Source organism: Passer montanus, unplaced genomic scaffold (assembly GCF_014805655.1).
Source record: "Passer montanus isolate IOZ18808 unplaced genomic scaffold, ASM1480565v1 scaffold22, whole genome shotgun sequence".
In the NCBI taxonomy this organism is placed as follows: Eukaryota; Metazoa; Chordata; class Aves; order Passeriformes; family Passeridae; genus Passer; species Passer montanus.
Window position 1 is genome coordinate 5,318,278 of NW_024366815.1, and position 26,750 is coordinate 5,345,027.

The following is a 26,750-nucleotide window of genomic DNA, read 5'->3' on the forward strand; positions in this document are numbered from 1 at the left end:
ATGTGCAATTTCAGATGGCCATTTTTTCATGTCTAATTGCATCCCAGTAGAGACGACTCTTCAGATGGACTGTAAATATTAGAATGAGTCAGATGTTGAATAGCCATGTGTAGAAAATTCAAATTTGATATGGAAAAACCCATCAGGTAAAAGCAGTAAAATCAGTGGTCTTGAGAGAATCTGATTGTGACAATGACCTCTTGACAAAAAATATGCACCTTGTGCAAACCACATTTTCATAAAATTTTAAATCATATGGATCATGAATTAGGCTGTGCATTTTCATTAAGGTTTGCAATGAAAAAGGGGTAGATTTACTGAAGAACAGCTATATAGGAATGGTATTCATCTGGATATATCTACACTGGGTTTATTCTGGGAAATCTGGTCTGGCATAAATATTCCAAGAGTTCAGTTTTTGGATACTCCAATCACAAGAGAAAAGACCACACAGGGAGATCTACTTCAAAGTCATTTCTTCACATTTATATTCCAGTTCAATCCAGAGTACCACTACAGGCAGATAAACATTTTAAATCTACAGAGCAAAGCAGGCTGATCCAGCTCCCCCCAGAACAAAGGGGAACACTCTCTTCTACAACAGAGAATCTGCTTTTGGCCATGTGGTGCTTATAACACCTCCTGAGTATTTCCTCCAGGGTTAATATGGGATACAAGGTACTACAACATGATAGATCCAATTTATGTTTTTACTTTAGTTCACATTTTTTACTAAAGAAATGGCTTAGGGCACACTTTATGAATTCTGTTATTTTTCCCTTGAATGTCTATCAAACACAATAGGCTTTACAATATTATGTGCAATTTATTCTATTCTTTCCAGTGTAAGGCTTACATAAAATATTTTGTGGTTTACAGTTACCAGAAATCCCTTCACAATATACTACAGCATAAGCATTTATGAGTTGTGTTGATTCTTGAGAGAGAAACATGGAAAATTTGATGACAAATAAGCAAGTTCTTCCTTGCATCTGCTCCTTGACATATTTCTACTAGCTCTTTCGAAAACACAGAAAAAGCATGGAAATAAGTAATAATCTTTTAAGTGTATCAACTTGCTTTTTTATGCTCCCTGTAAATGATTGTTTCACTATTCTCATCCTGTATAAGGAAGACCAGCTTCCTATCTGAAACAAACAGAAGCGTGTAAGGCAGCCAGCTAATTCATTACAGAAGTCATCCTCTTTAGCACCTATTATCACATCAGCAACATGGTGCTACAATCAACACTTAACAAACCTGTGCTAATTGAGATCCTTTCATTAAGCCCCAATATCTACGGAAATAACTATCACCAGCAGCATTAAATAATTCCATCAACACTACAGGATTAGTTTTAAGCATTTTAGTGAAAGTAAGGTAAAGTGGCAGGGCTTATGACAATAGTTGAGTTTGCAATGCTAAACAGTTCTCAGAGTTGGTGGAGTTCTGTGATTACAGCTGGGAGCACCTTCTCTGAATGACTATTTTCCTTTTGAGCAAGTTATAATCCAGATATTGAAGTATAACTTTCCCTATTAAACTTCTAAAAATTTTTAAACCTCCCTGTAATTGATTTTGCACCTTTATTTTTCAGTTCTTGTGGTTTTACATCTGAATTAGCTCATGGTGTTAAGACAATAAAAGCAATATTTATAACCTCAGAAGACATCAATGGTAGAAATAATGTACAGGAAAAAAAGAAATCTCAATAACTGTAAGGCTGGGGAAATCTAATAACTGTTTTTATCTAAGCACATCGGAAATCAAATGTCAAAAACACAGCCCAAAGTATATGAGACATCAAAAATTTATAGAATATTACACCAAAGAGGTTGGAAGGAAACAAGGAGTTTGGAAAGAAAAATTATTAAAATTATTACTACTTCCGATTCTAGGCCTGCAAAAGCAGACTAACTGCTAACCTGTCAGAGAACAGAATAAAGCATAAGTGAAAAATTATGTGGGCTTCCTAGATCCTCAGCACTTGTGGTAAAAATGAGAACCTGATTTGTTTTCCTCTTCATTGATCACGACACACTGAATTAAATCAACAGTGTCCTCAGATACCCTATTTCTCTAGTCCCCACTAGCTTGGCATAAAATTTTGGTATCACAGTAAATGCAAGTCCTCAATCTGCCTTAAACCTATCTTGTCATTTAGCACTGCACTTCCACAGATCTTTTTTTCCTCTGCAGTTTCTTTTACTGAAAAATCACACAAATTAATATATTTTCCTGAGCTAACATATTTTTAGGCCTATCACTTCATGCCAGACCAGTGCAACAGGTCATTACTTCATCATCTTAATGCAGGAGGAAGCAGACTGACCTCAGTGACTAGGTCAGTGCTGAGGGCAGGAGAGACCAGCTACTGAATTCTGAACAGCTGCACATAGCAATATAATTGCTCACTGTAGATTTAAAGATATGTGTGTCTTAGTCCTAAGAATGTCAGTTATATATTGGTGTAACCAATATTACTGTATTTCCAAATTGTGTTGTAAACAGAGTATCTGACTTGAGCAATTCCACTAATTTTGATGCCAGTCCATCTCTGTGCAATTTGTAATTGCACACTTTTATCTGTTCCAAGATGCACTGCACTAACTAAATGGACACACACTAATGTAAATATACTAGTAAAAAAATACATTAGAATAGTAGTATACCGCATCAGATCCTCAGTGCCTCTGGGAATCAGATGATTCCCATATGGTCCATACTTTTTAAGCACCCAGTGTAAGACTGTGGGATTTGATTAACATACACACTTATTGCTCAGCATTGCAAATGAAATCATAGGAATCTAATGCTGTAAATGTGGCTCTATAATATTTTATAATAATAAAAATGTACTTAGAAACATTTGTGAAGCTCCAAATGATGATTATCACATAATGATCAAATGCAGAAAAATCTCATGAGAAAATTAGCTTCCCTAATTGCCAACTATAGGGAAGAGGTGCTAAGCTGATGTATTTATCAAAAAGGACAAAACCCAATGAAGAATAACATATCAAAATTACTACAATGAAATTCTTGAGCTCCAATAAGTAAAGCAGAGATCTTACTGAAAAAAAAAAGTGATTGTGTAATTGAAAATGGTGCTCATTAGTAATAAATGTTGATAATTAAAATTATAGTTTTGGGAAGTGTACTAAATAGCTTTTTTCTATACTACATATATGTTAGCATAGTTCTTAGGGCATTATAATTCCTAACCATCTACTGCCTTTCTGAATTTCCCTATCAAATAGTAATTTAAGTAATTCATTTTATAATCAGAGAGACTTCCGGATTCTGCAGCAGAAATTCCCAAATTCTTTTACTAGCAATGCTGATACCATCAGAGATGAAGGTGGTCTGATTTCTATTCTAATCTGAGGAAATTATGAGACACAAATGGACATCAATACAATGCAAAATCCCAGGTTACTAAATCCATCCTAGAACACCCCGAGAGGAATAAACAATCCAACTGCAAGGACAGAAAGGAAAAGACAAAGCAAAATAAATCAGAGTACCTGAAGGGCCCTTGCTGAGCAAACACTGGCTGACTGCCAGGGGAAATGCCAGAAAAGTAAAGCATTCCAAAAGCTTTACAATCTCTTTTGGCTTTTAAAAAACTCACAATTCACATTAAATTCTCTGCCTCTCGACTACACTTTTATCTCACAAAGGGAACATTATAAATAAGAAGATCTGTAAAGCCCAGGTAAACACCTTGCTTAAGGGACCATATGTTTTCCTAACCAAGCAACTAATTATTGCAAATACAGATAAGAACATATAGGTTGGGAATCTTCAGATATTGTTAGTAATGATCTGCTGCAAGGTATGCTTTATTACAAGCTGTGATATTTAGATAGCCAGATGGCACCAGTGGCAAAAGAGTCCTCTCTCGTCTTACTTGCCTGCAAACCCTTCCCATATAAGACATGTCCAGGTGAGTTCATCAGCTGGGACCCACACACTGGTTTTGCAACTGCTGCACCTGAAACTGAATCCAGAATCTTGGTTTGCACAGACCGACTATAGTAGAGGACCACTGTGCTTTTCTGGTTTTGTATGCACCTAGTATTGTATGCATATCTGCAAGGTTTACTCTTAATTTTCTCAGGAACTACTGGCTCAAACTCTGAGGCATGACAAAAATGTTTAGTCTATGAGTCATTATGGAAGTACACTAGTCTAAAGCAATGCAGATTAGAAAGCTGAGGATAAATCACACAGGGAGCTGCAGATAATGGGCTTTCTGAACTAAGGAGAAATTAGGCAGCATCATTAAGAAAGTCTGAGAAACTTCTTCATAAAAGACCTTCTTCAGGAATTAAAAAATCCAACTGTTGAAAAAAGCTAAAACGGCATCAAAGAGCCATATTTCCTCCTACAAGTAATTTACTCTTCTTTTATCTGTAATGAATGGGCTGGAATGTGACTTAAAGGGAGGGGGCATGGGGGGTAAACAGCTGCTACCTACATTCACATTGTATTTACCAGTGTTCTTACTTTTAATGGCCAGTACACAAACATTCTGGAAGATGTCAGCTCTGGTAGTCATTTCATTCCAAGATGAGGGCCTAGGTTAGGAACTGCCAAAAGGTTCAAGCTGAGAGTACAGATACAATATGGGGTCATAATGATTATCATGGTAGAGAGTATAGCAATGGGCTTTGAACAATTTTGCTAAGCTACTTAGGTTGTAGGTTGGTACAGTGTTAACCAGGGGTGACCTTATCCGCTTTTACAGAGAGGGATTTCAATTTTATAGTCTCCTTCATGTTGCACTATGAGGTTTCTATAACCTTTCACAGACAAAAATCCAACTAATTTGCTTTGTTTTAATTGCATTGAGTCACATTGTTCAAAGAGGTACTAAGCAACCTGCAACCTGGACTCGTTTTCCTATTCCTCTGTGACATTAAATTTAATCTACATTACTTTCCTTAACAGTATTTATAAATTAAAACCATGAGCATGCCTTAGGTATTTGGATACCTTCATGTATCAGTTCAGACAGATGAAACAGCTTTTAAGACAAGGCTTTTAAAAGTTCTTTCAGTCTGCAGCCTGAAGCAACTAATGTGCAAGACAGAATGGAACTATAGACTGGAAGAGCAGGCTGGGCTGTGTCAGTTAAGGAGACACCATGTCATGCTTCCAACTTCCTTTCTTCCTTTATATACAGATTATAAAAGCAAAAGCCTTGACTTACCACTGACTTAAATCTTGGAAAAACTGACTTTTTCTGGCTGAGCACACACTGGCTTGAATAAGTCTTCAAGCCAGTGATCACAATAAATAAGTTTAAAATTTTACTTTGCGTCCAAACCCCACTACCAGTGCAGTCATTACAGAATCAAAAGTCAAAATTCAGAGTGGATTAAATTTGTATATGCTACAGTATACCAGGAGAGTAAAGTTTCCCTCTTGCCAAAGCTCTTGCGGTATCAGCAATGTGAAACCCTTTCAAACAAGTTGCCCATCAGTTAGATTCTGAATACAACAGAAAAGTAGATAACTATCATCATCATCATCATCATCATCATCATCATCATCATCATCAACCTCCTCCTGTTTCCGCTACCATTTTAGAGGACTGATATCCCATGACAGCTTCACTGTCTTTTTTTAGCATTAAAGAATTCATTCCCAGAGCCTGGAAAACAACTAGGAAATGTCATGACACATTCAGAAAGGTCTATATGTTTTCCCTAAGAGTGGTCTTAAATATCCTTAAAAATCCTGATTCCAGGCTGGCAGCCCACCTCTCATCCTCTTGCCCCTGGCCTATAAGAATGCCTATACTGTGAATTTTATATTCAAATTTCTCCCTCATATTCATTCAACATAAACAAATGAAGCTGCTGATAAAAAAAATTTAATTCTGCAACTTTCAGAAAGGATCTTTCCAAGTTTATGTGAACAGTAGAGAGAGAATATTGTTTCCATAAAAAACACCCCTGGATATGGGTAGGCAGAAAGAAGGGTCTGAGCATGTGCATAGTGTATACAGCTTTCTTAAGACTGAATGTAGCTTTTAAGGAGCAGAGAGAATTTAATAGTTTAGTGTTTTCTAAAATTTAAATATTTCAATTAAGTGTAATCCAAGGCTTCCTTTCATTCGCTAGCATGATTTTCATCCAGATCTTTAAAAAGCTGGTAGAAAATTTATGCTTTGTAAACATGAATGGAGATGTTAGAAAGCAGAACACAGAATACAGCAGAATGGAAAGATGTGCCAGTCAGCACTGTGGTGACCTACTTTTATTGTAGCAATCCCATTTTTGAAGATATGTCAGTATTTTTTTAGAAAGGCAAGCACAATGAGGTGTCAGCAAACGTGCTGGTTATCATTAAAGATGTTGCCTGATGACTGCAAATACTTGTCTGCATGACTGACAGGCTTAGTCAAGGAGTTCCCACATTAATGTGCAGAATCATGTTCATAAAGGTACAAATAAAGGTACAAATACTGTTATGATTCTACAGCAGGAATATGTGGCACTGAGCAAGATGTCCATCTACAATAAAGTTGATGGTTTATGGATCCTAAGATTAAAAAAAACCTGGAGAGACACCTATTTCCAGATCACCAATGAGAGAGCTGCTTGGCGATTTTTTTTTTTTGGCTATAGACCCATTCCAACAATTTCACTGTATTTCCTATAAAAATGTTCTACATACTGCCACATTGTCTGACTTAAAAAAAAAAAAAAAGTATTTTTCACAGCCTTTGTCCTTTAAATAGAAAGTCATTATCCGTCCTTATAAATAACGCACAGTCACATTCTGTCCTTGGACATTCTGTTCCCACACAGAAAACTATCATACAACTGAGACTATTTATCTTATTTTACTTATAAAAATCTTGATCTGTGTGTTGGGAACAATGCATCATTACATGACTCAGAAGTTTACAAACTGAGGATAACATTACATGAAACTGAGGCCAACAATCTACCTTCAGTAGCATTCTGAAACTATGGCCTGAACTGAAAGCAGTGGTGAACAGAGTGTTTCCATATTTCTTTTGGTGGCTTTTTTTAGGGAATAAGGGTTAATAAACTAGGGTAACTTTAAAACTTAAAGAATTTTCTGGCTCATTTACTGACAATGAGTCAATATTATTTTATTGACCATGAGGAATACAAAACAAACTTTGGTTCATTAGCAAGTGAGCCAAGAAAATATGAAAGTGAACTTGAACAAATTGCAGGGCAGCATATTACTAGGCATTTGTTTTTACACTAAATTCTGAAGCTAACTGTTTAGAAAAATAATGTTTAGAAAGCACAATGAAAAATGAACAATACTTACAACCATACCGTTTAGGGACACCCAGCAATCTGGTGGGAAATCCTGAAGTAATGGTACTAAAAACTGTAGACAACCATCCCAGTGGCACAGCAGGAGCATCATTCCGATCAGATTAAAGATTCTCACCACTGCACTGGCCAGATCGTATGTCATGTGGAAAATCTGCAGACAAAAATTACAGGTGATGTACATGTTGCAAATCAGAAATTAAACTCATTTAATTCTCATCAGGCAGGTTAAAGGAAAAGAAGTGTCATCCTGAACTTCTAAAAACGGTGAGGTTTCTAAGGCAGGATCATTAATTTGAGCACATTAATTTTAGCAGAGAACCATACTGACACACCTGACTCTTGGCTGCATGCCAATGTTATGTAAGCTCCTGGGAAAGGCATATATTGGATAGAAGTCACCCACTAAAGTGTTTTCTAAAATCCTCCTACTCCTTTTAATTGAAGCAAGACTCACAAATTAAAAAATACCCAGTAAAGCTAGTGATACCATTACTTGCCTAAGAGTTTGGTATTTAAATACCCAAAAGTTGTGGGAGATTTAATGACCCCTTCAGAAGATTCATTTTCACATTCATTACCTTCTCAAATGCACAAAAAATCTGTCTGAAGAAACAATACAAGTAAGTGTTACATTTTTTGGCTTCTACTTCTATACTTTTAATCCAATTTGTATATACCAGTTCACCAATCAAAAATGACAAAAAGGTAGTTGATAGCTCTTAATGATTAGCATTTTCCTAAAAATAATTCCATGGCTACCACATAGGCTACTGTAGTAGATAAATTCATATCAAACTAATGCAGTAACTTGGATTTCAATGTATTCTTCCATTCTTAAGACACAAACCATTTATATCAGAAAAGTGTCTTACAGTAAATCACACATAAAATTCTCAGAAACAACAGAGACATTCTCAGATTTGTCATGAGCAAATTTCCTAGACAGAATTTGCATGAGCAACAGCAGTCAGCTGCTGATATAGTAAGAAAAAATGCATTTAGCACTTCTCTGCTACATTGTTTTTAATGTACTTCCAATCTATAAATACAGACATACTGCATACTTCTTACACAATTCAATCAACTGAAGATTAGTATATAAAATTGTAATACCCATAATTATCACAATGCAGGAGTTATATTTAGAAGTTGAAGAATGTGCAGTTGGTGTTTCATGGAATTTTAAGTATAAAATACTATTTAGTAGTGTGGCTAGACATAGAGGATTTAGGACTGAAAACATCAGATGGCTAGAGATATATGGGCATATTGGTACAAGAAATTTTGCATTTTTAAATTAAAAAAAAAATCACACATTAAAGAGGGAAAGTTTGTGTTCTAAATTTTACATATCTAAACTAAAAGCAGAGGTAAAGAACCCACATTGCAAATGATGCAAGTACAAATATGGAGAGCACATTGTGTTGTCTTTAACTTTCTATTCATGGGAGTTGGTCGTTGTTTGAAAATGGCAATTTATATTCTGAGTCCCAAAATGCAAAACCTGCATATTAGAAACATACTTCAGGCATTAACACTATGTACAAAACATGTTTTTCAGTCTAGAGGATTTAAAGAGAATGCATTCCAAATTTCAGTTCAATGTCATTGGAAATAGAGGCTGGTAACATAAATCCTATCCAAATACCATCTAGCTGCTGTCAAAATTGAGAAGATAACACTGATATTTAGGAGATTCTGTAAATGGAAATAAAGAGTCACTGTTATGCATTTTTCTTGCTAAGCAATGTATTTATGTTAGCCATTTCAATAGCTTCAGTTTCAGTAGCTGTTACCAATCAAAATAGTGGATGTGTGCACTGAAATTATTTTATTTTGAAGAACTGGAAAAAAACAGCAAGGATTACTACTGGTTCTGAACACCAGCTCTCATTTAGGTTGTGCTTTGTCGACATGGCTCCTACACTACAACTGCAAAGAGCACATAATTCCCGATCACATTAAAAATGTCAGAACTTTTCCCCTCAAGTTTCCCATTAGGCTTTACTGTAAGAGACCCAGGGAAAGACCTGATTGTCAAAACTCTCCATAGCCCAAAAACCAGCAATTACATATACCCAAGGCTCCCGAATCCTCATCTTGACTCTGCAACCATGGGCTTAGGAACTGTGCTGCTGGGTTTGGGCTTCTCAAGGAATATTTTATCTTGTCACTGTTTTCTTCATAGTCTTTACATTATTAGTGTGCCTCTGCCAAAATGGTCACATACTGCAAGAAGGCTAAAAGGTTGGAAATTTTGTATGAAAAAAAATCCATTGAAGGAAATGACTGCCAACAGTCTGTGTACAACACTGCAAACTTCCATCATTTCTGAAACTTTGCTCCAGAAGCAGCTTCTTTGAAGCTTATGTGTTCAATGTTAAAAATGCTTGAACATATCCAGGATATTATCTAGACTGCATAACATGGTAACATTTTATCACCATTTCAAACATATCATTCTTTTATCACTTATCTTTTGGCTATATAATATTTGTGTAGTCTATCCTAATAACTGTGATGCCTCCGTGTTTAAAAAGATTACTCCAACTGAAAAATCTTAAGCAAGTGTTGGAAAAACGTTTTAAAAATTCTTTGCATACCCACTCTTCAGCAAATAGTATCTGATAGTTTTTCTTCAAATAGGAACTTATGGAAATGTGTGTTTGGTTGCAAAAAAAAATTAAATAATACAAGCATACACTCTTCAGTGTAAGCAATAATATTTGCCTGTAGTACTGTATTGACATATTTATACTAGGGGGTGGGAGGGGTGGGATGTGTTGATTTTTTTAGACTACAGCCTACAGCCAAAATGCCCTATGGACTGAAGTAATATACTGCATGTTTAATCTTCTTCCATTCAGGATTTGACTGTGATACCATGAAACAGGAGGACTAAAAGAAGCCATATTTTTATGGCTTTTTTTTTTTTTTGGTAATCACAAATTATAATTCCTGTATTAATGAGCTAAACCTCATTAAAACTCCTAGGAGATATGTGTGGTTTTCTCAGAGATAAACAGGAGGACAGGAAACTAATGCCATTCATTTGAGGAAATGGTGGCTTGCCTATCAGCTGGTCCTCCAGTGGGACAGAAAGAAATACAAGAAGATCATAGATCAGTTTACCTTAATTTTGCAAAACAGATGTGTGCTCAAATCTCTCTATTTCAACAAGTTTTTTAACAAGATACTATTAATAATAAAAATAATTCAAACATTTGCACACAACTAAAGTTAAGTGCTTAAGCCCTTCGCTCACGTAGTGAAATATAAAAGCTTGGTTATCATTAAACATTTACCATGCAAAAATGCCATGCAAATAAGAGGAAATTACAACCGCAAAATATATTTGAAAATCTGGCCACTTTTTTTAGATTCCTAATTTCATACCTAAATATTTAGTTTAACCAGAAAAAGAGTAAACTTTGAACAACACATTACTACCTAAGGTTACTGCTCAGGAGAAAAAATCAAAATCCTCCTGAGAACTCACTCTTCCCACAGTTTTGTTTCATATAATAGGAAAAATTTTGTAAATATTTCTCCTTTTGAATTATTACTCAGCTTCATTTCATTTTTTTGTTATGTTTGTCTGTATGTGTTTGGATATAGTACTGTCATTTTTCATATTTCCATATACGTGAAAATTTAAAAAATCTAGCCTGTGAACTCACTTCTAAGAACTCATAATTTCTTCCTTTATTAATTTTACAAGCTTTTATCAATAGCCTGGAAACCTTAAATTTTTTTCCTGAATAACTGACACCTCTGACAATGGCTGAAATGGAACCACAGATTAAGTTTCCAGTATTTTGGCACAATATTGCTCGCGGAGAATAAGAAATTGCTAAAGAAGTCAGACTTCACATGTTTTATCTCAGTTTTCACTCACACTTTATTAATGACTCTTTTTATTCCCACATAAGAAGCAGAAAGCAGACTATTCCTTCCTCACATTTATAATGGAGTGTATATATCAAATTGGTCCCACTAACTTTGATTTCTGAGTCTGAGATGTAAAAACCTTTCCTGTCTTACCAGCCCATGTGCTTAATTCATTTTAGGGCTGTCATATTAAATTAATACACATGTATAGTTTAACCAAGTAAATACAAAAGCTGTTGAACTGCTGTCGTGGAATGCACAGGTACCTCTTCTCCTTTCTGGTCATTGGTATGTAATATTTGTTCAGTTGTGATTTTTAGTTCAGTTCAGAATCACACAATCATAGAACAATGAGAAAGATGAAAAAGATGGAAAAGACCTCCAAGATCAGCAAATCTAACTTTTGACTGAACACTACTCTGCCAACTGGTCCATGGCACTAAGTCCCATATCCAGTCATTTCTGGAACACTTTCAGGGATAGTTACTCCACTGTATTTGTTTTATAGGTTCAATTTATATAAAAATTAATTTTTATAAATCATCAGAATTTAATTCTGATTAAATGAAGGAAAAACTTTGGAATTTCCTAGAAAAAATCATTCAAATCTCATCTCATTGACTTCATGCAGACACCTCTTCTACTTCCCAGAAGTACTAAAGGTGCTTAGCATCACAAAGATATCTCAGGTTTAGTCTTCAAATGGAGATCTGTAACCTGCCTTGGGCAATATGAAATGGCACTTGCACCAGGTGAGTTGTGTAGAGTCTGGAATGTTAAACAGCCACAATGGGGAAAAGGAGAGCTGCTCATGTGCAGCTCTGGAAGGCATGCTGAAAGCTGTACTTACAGCAGTGGAACACCAAGCTAGACTGCAGGGCAAAATAACAGCTATGAAAGTGACAAGGTTTTTTTTTAATTCAGTCTCTGGGTCAGCACAAAATTATTAGTTTTATCCCTCACTAAACAGAGATTATAAACAGTAGGATCTGAATTCTCCTATCTGAGCTGAATGTTTACTTTTAAGATGGTAGTTGCAACAAAGCTTCCCCGGAAATAAAATAATATAAAAGGGAGAGCACAATGCCTCTTTTTGAGCATCCATCTCTTGATCTTCTTTAAACCATGAAAGGCAGCCATGGCTTCTTTTCTTTATCTATTTCGTATTTGACAAATCAACTTCAAAAGATATTCTTCATAAATATCACTTGGGATACCATGGGTCTGATTCAACTCCTAACAAAGCCAGTTTCTTTGAGAATTGCAGGTCATGACACTCTACACTGGAAATACATCTGCACATGCAATGTAAACACGCATTGATTGAAATGCCTGGCTATGCCCTCAGGGTAACATTTTACACTCAACTGACTCCTGATATGTGTGCTTAATTTTATGATAAATAATTCATCATTGATAGTTCAGTAGTGGGAAAAGGTATATAGCATTATCTAGTCCAATTGTATTTGTGACCTTAAGCTGACAACAAATGCAAAGATCTGCTTCTGCTTTAGTTGGCCCTGAAGGGAAAACACCAGTAATTTAATAAACAGAGCAAACTATTTTTAATCAAACATATACAGAAAAAAGAGCTGAGAATGGCCTATTTTATGTGACCTTTAAAATTTGTTACTTTCTAGATGGAGTCATTCTGACATTAGGTTTTATAATAGGAGTCCCATTTATTCCAATTCAAGGAAATGTACAAAAAGAAGCCAGCTTCTGCTGATCAAAAAGAACAGAAAAACAAAATAGAAATATGACAGGTTAAACCTGAAAGCATTAATAGAACTACTTTGCTGGAATATTTAGGCAAGACTTGAAAAGGTCAAATATAACCAGGAAGCAATATTTCTTTACCATATTTGAGTTCTGAAATATTTATTTATCATCTATAAGTTCTGCAAATACCATATATAAATACTGTAAATTGGCCAATGCTATACTAAATATTAACTCTCACACAGAGGGCATGACTTCACTCTCAGAATGTGTGGTTTTGTTATCCTCATGTGACAAATGTGTGGGACCTGTCTTGACATCTAAATAGAGAGGAGCAGTCACTTTATCTCTACTAAGAAAAAAGCAAGCAAATGACAAAGGATTCAGGATTCTGAAATAAAATCACCAGTGCTAATTCTCACTTGTTTCCACAGACGTAGAGGTCTCATTGACACAAAGTACCTTATTAGACTAAGCATTTATCTGAAGTGAAGCAAAGTAAAAACAAACCAAAAACATTTCACAGCTGTCAGAAAGACATAAACACAGAATACAAACAGCCTGCCTCTGTGACAAAGTTCAGCTGTAACTCTTCTTAAGTCACAGCACCAAACTGAGTGTGACCATATGGCAAACAACACTGGAACTGTGCATGCACATGGAGACTGATAGTTCTGGCATCTAGCAGTGTAGGTCTGTTCCCACTTCAGCATTATTTCAAGCATCAGCATCACCTGAACTTCAGCTCAAGCTTCTTGATAGGTCAAATATTTCTGCTGACAGCATCACTGAACTCAAGCTAGAGACCTCTGAGCATGGAGCTGAGCGAGAAGGGACATTTATTTTCTTTCATAATTATTTATATCTTAAAAAGAAGGCAGTTAGGAGATCTAGCCAGTCTGTAAATGGCCCAAAATATTATTTTAGATTTTTCTTACTAGCTGAGCAAGAGGAGCTGTTTTTTTTATTAATGTGAGGATGTACTTTGGCAGCAACAAGAGAAAAGAAATAAGCTATTCCCTGCAGTGTTTGCCAAGGCAGGGATTCCTACTATGCTAAAAAGGCAGTTGAACAAGCAATGTGAATTCTAAAAAATACACTTCCTACACTTTTCAAATATCAGATACCTGACTGCATTTTTAGGTATTAGTATCAGATTCTGAAGTCTATATTCCCCAATCTTATCACACTTACACAAGTGTGTAAGTGTATTACACAAGCAGTTTTCATAATTAGTGAATCTGAAACAAGCAATGAATACCAGACTTACATTTACCAAGAAATCTACAATAAAATATATCTAAATTCCAAGACAAAGGGAGAACCTTAGGATGTACCATATTCTTCACAAAAAATGCATACCTGATAAAATTATTCTACAACATTTTTGATCATTCAAGTCTCTCAAACCTGGAACCCATCTTTACTTTCATTTTTAAGGCATAACTTTGGTGGCAATTACACTCTACTATCAGCACACCAGGTTTTTTCCTAAGAGACAGGTATTTAGGAGAGAGAACAGAGCACTGCCCTGACTGTACCTTACATTGAAATGAGTGGAAAATGATCCAGTCCACAGGACCCTGGATCAAAACACAAAGAAGCTACAATGCTTTCTATGCATTTATAAATATTTTACAATCATCATTTTACAAATGGGGCACATGTAACCAACTTCTTTCAGTCTCAGTATTTTCCCGACCTTCTTTTTAAAATTTTTTTAAGATAGTAATATTTTTCTCTTCCCATCTCTGTGAATACAAAATTAAATCAGATACGTTTTCATTGTACATGAAGTACCAAAAGATTGGATGTACACAGAAATTTGGAACTTTTTACATTTACAAAAATTGTATCTGAAATTATTGTTGTAAAACAATGTTTTTCACTAGATCTGTATGTCACATGTCTCAGTAGATGTGAGTTTGGGAAAGAAAAGGAAAGTGAGTCTAGAAAAGCCAAAGAAAGTTTTCTCTTGTGTGATCCTAACTCCTCAAAGTATCACTTTGAGATTTAAGTGGATGGTTCATTAAGCACAGTTCTTTTTACGTGATGCCTTCTCCCCAACTCACATTGCCACATAGCTGAGCTTCAAATCAATTGTCCTAATTATAATATGGCAGTGTAATGATCTCATTGAAAACAATAGAAATAATGAAGAATATTTCTTCTGGGGAATTTAAGCTGATGTCTTTCTGAAGCTGATGAGATTAATCTTCCAAACATGGAAATAATGGGCAAGGAATTGAAAATTAAAGTAATTATGTTAAATTTCCTGTGGAATAAAAGTTCTGAGATGAAACTGGTTCTAAATGCTTTCTTTTAATAGAATGCAATACCTTCCTTTTATAAAGCCCAAGAAATGTTGCTTTATGAGGCACAATTGTTTTAATGTTTATAGGTTTGGGTTATTAAGAATTATTTAAAATAAATACGTAAAATTCTGTACCGTATTGGAATCTCAATTTTGCTTTTGTTAGTAATTTAATTGAAGAGTTCACTGGCCAAAAGTTACAAAAAACCTCAACACTATCAGTACAATTCAAGGTAGTTGATTAGTGCACAATATTGCATGAAATTTGGAGCTGTTCAACAGTTGAAGGCTTAAGGCCCCAAACACACGAAATTCATTTGCTCTGATGAAAATCTTACAATAGCAAATACATTTAAGTCACTCTTATATCATAGTAACTCACAGGCGTAAAAATACAGGAAATAACATGTAAAAGTACATATGTGAATAAATAATTCTTCCAGTAAGAAGTCAGTGATTTGTGGTCTAAGTCAATGTTTCACAATATTGACAAATGATTCTAACAATTATATGGCTAATTGAATGAAGCCATAGAGAATCTTTTTTATACAAAGTGAAGATCATTGTGCAAATGAACTCTACAGTTAAAATCTTACTAACACTAAAAATCACACGGAGGACATCTTTTAGTTTTTAAGGTTTAATTAAAAAGATTGCTGGGCAGGTGCAAAGAACACACCAGAATCATAATCTTAATAAATTGCCTCAAAAATCACCAGCAGAATTTAAGAATTCAGTTGTATGATAAAGAGCAACATACAGCCAAAGAACCAAACCAACAAACAAAACAAAACAAAAACAAAAACAACAAAATACCCAAGCCAAAACAAAACAAAAAACCCCACCCACATATTAAAGAAGTTACTTTGGAAATTTGCATATGAAAATCTCTCTTCAAAAATTCTATGTTTATTTGGTTTAGTACATAAAACCACCTCGAGCTGAATTATTCATAGGCTGAATTATTCTATTTTTCTGTGTTCAACAATTGATAAGTTCATGGCTATCATTATTAGGAAAAGAGAGAGTATGCTTGCATGCACACTAACATGATTTGCTCACATTAATACTCAAATTTGCTATAGACAGCCTGTCAGCTTTAAAAAGTGAAAGATTGAGAAAAAAAAACCAAAAGACCAAAAAGACATAGAGGTAGTATTAGAAAAGAGGAAATATAGTAAGAAGAAACAAGTGTTCTTTCATGGTTTTATTTGGGATTTTGATTTTTATGTATTCTCTATTTTAAATTGACACTTGTGTTTGATGGCTAAAATTTTTCTGCATTCAATATAGAATCAACTTAGATTTTACATTTTAATACTAGCAATTTTAACAATGAAAGACTGATGAGGGGCTACTGTGTCTAGACTTTTTCCATTGTCTTTTGATAAAATAAATTAATATTAAATAATTAAAAATTTTAACCTGGTTGTTTTATTATGCTGAAGTATTTTGAAAAATAAAACTGTTTTACTAAGAAAACTGCTAGTGTACAGCAAGGCTAATGTGTAAGCTCCTCACAGTGTTTACTATAATACAGTCTTTCAAAGTCTACATTTGGTGAAAATTTTTTTTTAACTAGTTAACCTCATTAAACACAATGCCGAATGGGAATAATGGAAAAAGATAGATCCACTAGACTGCACTTTCCAAAAGCTGACTCTGGTTCTCTACTAGATCTCTTGCTGACACTGGAGTCACACCAGGTGATCAAGTGATCACCCACTCCAGATATTTGGTCTCAACATTTCATCATTCCAGTCAGATTTTATGTGACTAACCAGTCTTGAGAAATCTGCTGCTGAACACTACACAAATAAACATCTTTTGCACAATTAATGGCTTTAAGCTGGCCATTCATGTTGTAGTAGACCACATATACCACTGCTTCTCCCAGGAAAACTTCTGCCCTCTCAACTATTTTGATTTCATGTATCAACATTTCTGCTGATCATTTCTAGATGTTATTGCCAGACCTTGTTCAGACCAATGTTTAAGTCCAGCCTGCACTTGGTGACAAGAACAACCTTCTATGCACTCACTCCTTTCACTCTTGCACTGATCTACTGAAGGGATTGTGTGTGGGATTGTCTGCAGCCTTTTGCAGTGGATCCACATGGACATCAGAAAATCAGCTGTGTGCTATTCCACAGAACTACATGCTCCATCCTGCGTTCAGCAAAACTTACAGGTTTTGTAAGCAACCAACAGCAAGCTCTTTCTGTTGAATATCCTACCCAGACCACAATGCTGAAGACTCAGTAATTTAGGCTGCTTTCTTACAGCTTGTTACTTTATAAAAGAGACAGAATTTTGTCTGCTTTCAAGAAAAATTCATGCAGTCTTTAACTCTCTGACCCCCACCTCCAGTTCCAACCTGTTACAAGCACCAGCAATTAAAGCACCCTCACATCAGGATGGCTGGTGCAGGTTAGTGCGTGTGTTAGCTCTTCCTTGACATCACAGGCCATGGTTCAATGCTGTGCTGAAACACTGCAACACTGAGCACAGCACAAAGCAAAAACATTTCTCATTTCACACCTCTTTTGAACCAAAAGCATTTCACTTTTTGGTTTCTTAGGAGGATTAGCATGCTAAGGCTCACACAGCCTTTTTGCAGTGGCCTCCTGCTTTCTTCTCTGTCTCCAAAGTGCAGCTGCAATCAAACTGGCTCATGAGCAACAGCATAACTCATATGTGGCAGAGTGGCAGCCAGTGGAAAAGATGTGGTGAAGCAAAACTGCAGACTAAGAACCTGAAGCAAACATGCTCTTCTTCTTTGCATTATCCCATGTGCCCCAACTCCCAACTTTTTCAACTCTTCCTCGAACAGAAAGAAAACATTGGAACATTTATTTGGGATATTTCTTTGGAATCTTTAATTCCATTTACATTGCTGTTCCAAGAACATTCTTGTTCCTGGTTGAATGCATTTGTCTACAATACAGGCTTCAATCAACTTTTTCCTTATCCATTAATCTATTTCTGTCTAATACAGGTATTGTACAGCTCTCATTGTTTTCCTTTTCTGCTATCTCTATGTTGCTTATATTTAAAAGATAAGAAAGATTTCTAAAAAAATAAACATAATTATTTTTAAGAAAATAGTATCCTTACTTTCCTTTTGCCAATTATAAGCAAGTCCAAGTTAGTACTATATTTTGAAAGGCAGACTCTTCTGTTACTAAATATCTGGAGAGAAACTATTTACTTTCAGTAAGTAGATGAGACTTTCCCCCTAATTTCTGTGCTTTCTCTTATTCTTGTTTTCCAGAGAATCCCTGCAGTACAATTTCAGTTCATCTATTCCACATTCTACTTTTTCTATACTCTGTCCCTTTGCTATACTCTCTTTTTTCTTTTATATACTCCAATAGAGAACATGAGTATTATATAAAAAAATATTCGTAAAAGAGTCTCGAGTCTAGAATAAGTAACTCTTCCATCCTTTTTTTAGAATGACTGTACCCAATGGCTACCATGAAAAGGTCAGTAGTTCAACTATCACATTGTAGCAATATTGCCAACTCTGAGCCAGTATTACTGTGATTTAGGTTGCCCTGCAAAACCTGTGATTCACTTAAGAATATCCTTTGGGTTGTTCATATTTGCACACCTATCAAACTTCCCTCAGGAACTGATGGCTAAAAATAGTTATTAAAAAATAAAAAGAAAATAGTAATAAGTCTGACATATTTGCAAAATCACTCAACTCCAGGAAATGGGACAGAGAAAGAAAAGCATTATTTTAAGGCCTACAATAAAAATGCAAGTGTTTGCAAGTTTTCAATGATATTTTAATCATCTCCTTTTTACTAACTTAATCCTAAATTACAGGAACCCTTTGTTTCCAGAAGGCTAAATCCTGGAGCCATTTATCCTGTGTGCTCCCTGTGCTGCAGATTACATTTCTGGGACTGTGCTGTGACGGAGACCGAATAGCAAGAACAGTATTTACGCAATTGCAGAGTGGCAGTGGGATGGAGAGGTATTTATATCATTGCATTTGGCAGCACCAGCACTACATGCTTCAAGTGTTTCCAAAGGCTGTGGTACAGCTAATAGCCCAGGAAGAGAACAGTGGAGAACACAAGAGGTAGCAGGAGGGAGGAGAACCAATGCATGGTAAAAACCAACTCATCGTGCATGGAAAGGGGCTAAGATTGTGCACTGTTCAGGTAGCGCCGCCAGGAGCACCGGGTGACAGCACCTCACACGTGGTTGACAAGGATGGAAAAAGCAGCCGTGAAGCAGATCCCAGAGCAACAGAAGTGGTGCGTGTCAGGAGACCACTGGCCTGCTGCCAGCGGGGCTGCCCTCTCCTGACACTGTTGTTCATTATAACATTTCCAGTTGACTAGGTTTGCCCACGTGCCGTGACCATGCATGTAAACTGAACCCTTCATAAAGACAGTCAGGGTGTCCTGAAGTATTTTGTGGGGATGGCGTCAGACCCTCTTATTTATCAGCCCCTCTGATTTCTAATGAGGTGGTGAAAAAAAAAAAAAAGGAGTTTCCAAGCAACCCCATCCCATAAAACAGATAATGTTTTATCTCCAAATACTTTTCCAGCTGCTAACTGCTGTGTGCCTGTGGGATATGCATGTTTGTAGCATCACTCTAGGAAGGAAACAGAGCAGGAGAAGGTATGGCTTTACAGAGCTACAAAAACTATTTGTCTACACAGTTCCTGTGCTGTAGAGATGCTCTATAAACAATAAGGCTGCAGGGAGCTTTCTGAGAGACTGCTGGATGGGGAGGAGCACTTACTCAATTCTTTACCAGGCTGTATTCCCTGAAGTACAATTTTGAAATTACTCTGGACAATTTATCACCTGCTTAAATGACCCTGTCACTTGGTGAGTCCACCTGCATGGAACTTGCTCTAATATTCCCAGCCCCAGGAGGAGCAATAAACAACAATCTTTTTTTTTTATAAATCAACCTGACAAATACAGCTCCTTCTCCTCTGATGACCTGAAAAACAAAATAATATTCATTCCTGGGTCACCCACGTGTTTTCTAAACATTAAAATGCCATTGCCAAATAAAATTGAAAAAAAACCCCAACCCACAGTCATGATCATTCTGGGATATCCTTTGTGGTTTGACTGGCTACCATCTGACTTCTATTTCTGAAATAAACACATTAAAAATAAATAAAGAAGTTGTCTTACTTTTTAAACATGCCTCATGTTAAATATTCAGACTGTGTTCTCCACAAGTCCTGCACTTATTCTGCTCATTTGTGCTTCTTTACAACATGAGCTGCAGAACAGCTCATTGTTGAGAAGCAGGAGACGTGAATGCTACGGCTCATCCTTGACTCTCTGCAATCTGGACAAAACATGACAGAAGACAGAGGACTCTTCCAGGGTTGATATCCTATTTCTTGTGCACCCAGCACATGGAGATCATATATTTCTCACATATAGCTTCAACAAATAATGGTCATCCCTTTCACACCCCTTGGAGTAGGAGTAGTCAGATTCTTTATATGAGGAAAAACAATGATAAATATTATTCATGATTAATTAATTCATTACTTTTTTTCCCAAAAACAAAGGAGTTCATTGCACCATGGTAACAATAAAGCAAATATTATCTCTGAAAGTCAAAACAAAACAAATATTGGAAGTACATCATTATATTCAAAAGATGGGAAAGATTACATAATCACAGAATAAATCATCACTAAATCACAGTCAGGCTTCTCCAACCTCTTCCTTTCAAACTTTTTATTTTTCCTTTCAATTGGTCTTCCCTTCCCACTTCAGTGATTATTGATTCCTCCTTTCTGAAGGAGCACAATTCTAAAACAATTATCTGCTCTCTCAGTATTTCCCTCTTAGCTACAAGCAGAATGTTATTCCATTAGTGTACTGTTAGTTCTTTCTTCTTCATTAAAGCACAACTGTTAAAATGGGAAAACAGTGCACAATTTGTTTTCTAACAATGCATATAATGTACTAACATAGCATAATCATCTACCCTGGCTACATCCCTCAACAGTGTTTCACTACCAAAAGTGTAATTTCTGTCTGCAAAGGCAGTTCCTAACAATGTCACACTCAACATGCAATTTCCTGTTCCATCTCTTCTTTGATTCCAAAAAGATCTTTTCTTAAGAATGTAACAGAGTTCTTTTCAGGGATGTACATACATTCAGGTACCCCAGGGGAACCCTTTTTCCCAAAGATCAGGAGGAGTTTGGTATTGTCTTCAGTGGATGCATCATTTCAGTTGATTTTCTCTGTCCTTTTGTGGCTGAATTAAATTAAATGGCAGTCTGTCCCAGCCACAAAAGGAGAAAGGTTTAGGGAGGCATGTCTCCAAGAGGGAGAGACAGCTGTTTATCAAGGACAGCCAAAACAGAAGAGCTGTTGTTCATATGTATTTTAGTTTATTTCAAGTATTAATCCCTTTTTTACCAGATATTGCATATTTTGATTTTATGACTGAATTAGCAAAAGGATCCATTAACATTTCCTTACATGTCTCCACATAAAAATGTATGTAAGTTCAAGTTTTATTTGTGTGTCTATACTCCTGGCAGTATGTCTTGGTTATCAACAAACAGCAATGTTGTAACAGTCTGCATTAAATTTTTTTGAGTTTTTTCTATATGTAGCAGTAAAAATTGCCTTGCTGATGTACATGCTCTTTTCTGAAATGCCAGTAATTTGTATATTTTGCATATTTTGATGTTTACACAGGACTCGTATGAAAACCGACTGAAGAATGTCATGTGGGCATTTACTACTCTTGTATCTTTCTCTGATGACCTATGATAAAACACTCTGATGCTGCTTTATATGTTTTGTAGCCTCAAACACTATTTAGTAGGAAGCTGACAGGAAAGAGTCATCACTCTGTGTTAAATCTGGATACATAAATATAATCTCTAGGCAAGTCACCAAGCACTGAAATCCAAGAGAGAGAACACACACAATCCATATAGTTTCCTTGCTATTCCTATTACTTATTTTACACCAGCTTTAAAAAGGTAAAAAACCTGTCCTGCTAAGCAACATCACCTAGATATGGCTAATCCTGGCTTAGGTTGCAGAAAAAATACCATGCACTTTAATACATCCAACAAAACCCAGGATATCTGAACATGGTCCCACCCTACACTGCACTGGTGTGAATCTCAAGTAAAATCTGCAGTTTTGGGTGTCTCAATAGAAGAACGGTATCAAATTATTAGAGTGTGTCCAGAAGAGAAGGATCAAGAAGGTGAAGAGTCAGAAGGGCAACACTGAGTGTCTGAGGTGACCTGGCTTGCTCATCTTGGAGGAGAGAAGGCTGAGGGGGCACCTGGCAGCAAGAGAGACTTTCCTCCTGGCAGGCAGAGAAGGGGAAGTGCTGATCTGTCCCTGGTGACCAGTGCCAGGACACAAGGAAGTGGAGTCAGGCTGCACTGGGGAAGTTCTGGTTTGACACTGGGAAAAGCTTCATTACTGAGAAGACAGTCAGTCCCTGGAACAGGCTTCCTACAGCACCAAGCCTCTCAGAGTTCAAGGAATATCTGAAGGATGCTCTTGATCCTGTGGTTTATTTTCAATAGTCATGTGATCACAAGGGATTTGTACCCTGCGATCCTTGTGGGTCCTTTCTAATTCGAAATTCTGTGACTGTACAATGCTATCATGTTCTTCTCTAACACATGTCTATTTCATTTTAATCCAGTAGGCTTCTAGGCAACACTTCATTACTTGTAAAATTGCCTGTGACTAATATTAATTTAGGACACAGTTTAATGTTCTTTTGTGTTTTTCAGCTTTGGTTACTTCAGTTCTTCTACATCAGATGTCACAGAAACAGCTGTGCTAACAACGGGACTGGAGACGTCATCCCCAGTGCTACTTCAGCATTGGCACAGAAGTCACCCTAACTGCAGACTGCCAGGCCTTTTCTTCCTGGTTTGGGGAAGGAAGAGGGTAGGAGGTAACAGCTGTAGCTCCTCTGCTCTTTTGACTGACTTTTTGACAACCAAACCAAAATGAGAGTGATGAGCCAGCCTGAGTACTCATGCAGCTCTGCCCATGTCCCACATTGCCCTGTGTTTGTACCACATGAGAAGCTGACCCTGTCTTGTGGGGGGGGTCTTCTGTCTTCACACAAACCCATAGGAGAGTTGTCTCCAGACTTTGCAGCCAACAGATGAAAAAGAAAGACATAATACTTAGCATGCTACAACACTCACTGGTCAACAAAATGGATTAATTCACACACACAAGAGAGTCTTTAGTCTTATGAAACAGGTCAGTCACTCACACCCAGTACACTTCTGTTTGTCCCTCTGCCCCTGTTGGCATAGCTTTACCAAGGAAGTATTCAAACATGTTAAAATCTAAATAAAAATACAAACATATTTTAGTGGAAGTTTTATACCTTTAAAAAAAAAATCTGTATTCAAGTCTTGTACATATTTTTCACAAAATTCTAAAAAACTTTAGTACAATATCATTCAATCCCCAGACAAGAAAAAATTTATTCCATGAGTTATTGCACTGGTTTCAGATGGGACTGAATGATTTTTTTCTTACTAGCTGGTACCATGCTGTGCTTTGCATTCAGTGTGAGAATCAGGCTGGTGGCACAGAGATGTTTGGGATGCTGCTCAGTAGTGCTCACCCTGAATCCAGGACATTTCAGCGTCCTGTGCTCTGCAGCAATCAGGTGCCCCAGAGGCTGGGGGAGCAGGGCCAGGAGAGCTGACCCAACCTGGCCAAAGGGATGTTCCATGCACAGAACATGGCCAGCACACAAATACTGGGAATTACCTCAAAGAAGACAATAAGGGTTCAAGGACAGGATTTGGCATCTGTCAGTGAGTGGTCAGAAATTTGTTCTGCATCACTAGCTTTTCTTGGGTTTATCTCACTCTCCTTTTTATTACAATTATTAGTAGTACTAGCATTACAATTATTTTGATTATTGTTGTTGCTGCTATTGTTATTGTAGTTGTTGTTATTATTATAATCTTCTACTTTGTTTCAGTTATTAAATTGTTCTTATGTCAACACATGAGTTCCATTTTCTTTTCTTTCCTATATCTCCTCCCCATCCCACTGATGAGAGAAGGGGGAAGGAGAAGTGAGAGAGCAGCTCTGTGGTAATTAGTTGCCATCTGGGGTTAAACCATTACAGTTGTTAAAAAAAAAAAAGCTTGTTAGCCACCTTTATTGGAGAAAATATGGAATGTATTCATCACACATACTAAGCTATTATGATTTTGCTTTTATTTACATATAAAGTGTTTGATTATTTTTTAGCAAAAAAAGCATGTAGTGCCACCTAGGGGTATTCATAAGCTTATGAATTTGAATTTTTGACAGCTCAAATATTTTGGATTAGACTGGTTCTTCACAGTTACATTCCTAGGAGTAAAAATATGCAGTAAAGGAAGTATATGAATTTTTGTTTTGCTGGCCTGACAACAAACAGGGCATATGCTAATTCTAAAAACATCATTAAGTTAATTTTTTTTTATCTGTATCAGTCAGTAGCCATGAAATAAACAATTCTCACAGAAAACTGCAAAATAAATAATTCTTATACTAGAAAGAAATAAATAATAAGGGAAAAAAAGCCTCTTCTCCTGACTCAAAACTCCTACATTATCAAAACAGTGGAAAACTAAAAATCACATTAATTGGCTGTCTCAGATGTGTGAAACTCCATTTCAGATGCTTGAGCTTGCATTTGATTTCCTCCAGTTCAGCATGAGCTGGGCCAGGGAGAGGATTGAAGCCAAATGTCAGGTCAGCCACAGCATCTATTTACTCACTTTAGTTTTTATTTCTTGCATTCGTTTGTCTTGCTTTGTTTTGTTCTCCCCTTTGCTTGACAGCTTGTGCCAATAAGGAATATATTGGTTATTTTGGAGAGATTATTGATAGAAAAATGGATTAATCTACCACCATTAGGCTACTTTCAGACACAGTTCATTGATAAAAAGTGCACTGCTTCCAAAGCAAGCCTTTAATGCAGCACACTGATTACAGATATGGGATGCTATATTTGTCAATATTTTTTTTTTTAATAGAAAATACTACAGGAAATATAAAACATATTGGCAGAGAACTAATCCTTTCTATTTTACATGGCAAATTCAGATGACCAAACTGACTACAATCATGAAAACATTTCAATCAGGCTGCCTCAGCAATAGAAATTTCTCGCTGCCTTCCATCTACATGCTATGGACCTCCCCAGCATCTGACCAAACAAGAACTTTATACATTATCTTGTTCAATAACAAATATGCATTTACAGGTGATGCAGCATAAGCATTTTCTGCCTAACCCAGGAAAGCACTTAGGAAGTACTTCATTTTAAGGGCATCAGCAAGTGCTTTGATTCAGTGGAGAAAAAAACAACCAGCCAAGCAGGGCTTTGTCCATCATTTTAACTTCATGTGGGAAGGTTGGCATCACTGGAAAGCAGAGCTATTTGTCTCTCTCCCTGCCCTGCCTCTTTTGTCAGACCCCAAAGAGAGCAGCACTGCTTTCAATCCAATCTGCCTCCTCCCCTATGAAATATCCTGATATTCTTTTCACAAATACAACAGCAGCAAGAAGGGCTGGTTTTATTATTTTGAATTGATTTTTGATCAACTTTCAGTCTGCCTGATTTTTGAGATTATTGAGTCACACTGTCATAGTAATAATTCTGTCATGCTGGATACAGACAAAAGAACCCCACATAACTGCAGAAGTGGTAGAGTCTATCCAGTGCAAACTGTAAGAAAGCCAGACAAGTCATTTAACAAACAGTCTCTGTTCCACATAGCAGGGTTTTTTTCACAGCTTCCTCCTCTATCAAGCCCACCCACTCATCTCCACACTCAAGTAATTCAAAGATGTTACCAGAATGTCTGCAAGGTTTGAAGAATCTGTGAAATTGTATGGATTATTTAGAAAGCACTGTTCAGAAACACTGTATTATAATGGATTTTTCCAAAGAAATTGTCCAGCATTTCCCTTGGAAATCTGCAGAACTAGCAACAGTGGCACAAGAGAAAGGATTTAACTCTAAAAGTACTAATGTCAATGCAAATATGGGCTGTGGAATCTTCATATTCAATTTGTAAACACTTGGGTGATAGGGAATACAATGATAATAACACAATAAAACTCTATTAATCCCAACAGTGATAAAGAGAGAGAAAGAAAAAAATAAAGGCTATGGGATTAGTCCCTAGAAATACAGGGATTTTCATAGACTATATGGGAGATCAATCCTGCAAAATTGTTTGTATTTCCCGATCTAGGAAAGCACTTAGCAAGTACCTTATTTTAAACATATTACCAGTTGTCTTGATGCAATGGGGGGAAAAAACTACAAACAAACAAACAAACTAACTAACTAACTAACAAAACAAAACAAAAAAACAAACAAAAAAAAAAACAAGCAAACAGAACTCTGTGCATCATTCTAATGCTGTATAGTAAGACTGGCATCACTAGCAAGTTATCTTT

At 36.3% G+C, this 26,750-nt stretch overlaps 1 protein-coding gene across 1 annotated transcript in view; it reads right to left on the reverse strand.

Moving 5' to 3' along the window:
• HCN1 (hyperpolarization activated cyclic nucleotide gated potassium channel 1) overlaps positions 1-26,750 on the reverse strand; it is a 196,137-nt gene that overhangs the window by 85,555 nt on the left and 83,832 nt on the right. The window contains exon 3 of the mRNA XM_039710008.1: positions 7,324-7,485. Coding sequence (XP_039565942.1) covers positions 7,324-7,485 — 162 coding nt within the window. The remainder of the gene's footprint in view (positions 1-7,323; positions 7,486-26,750) is intronic.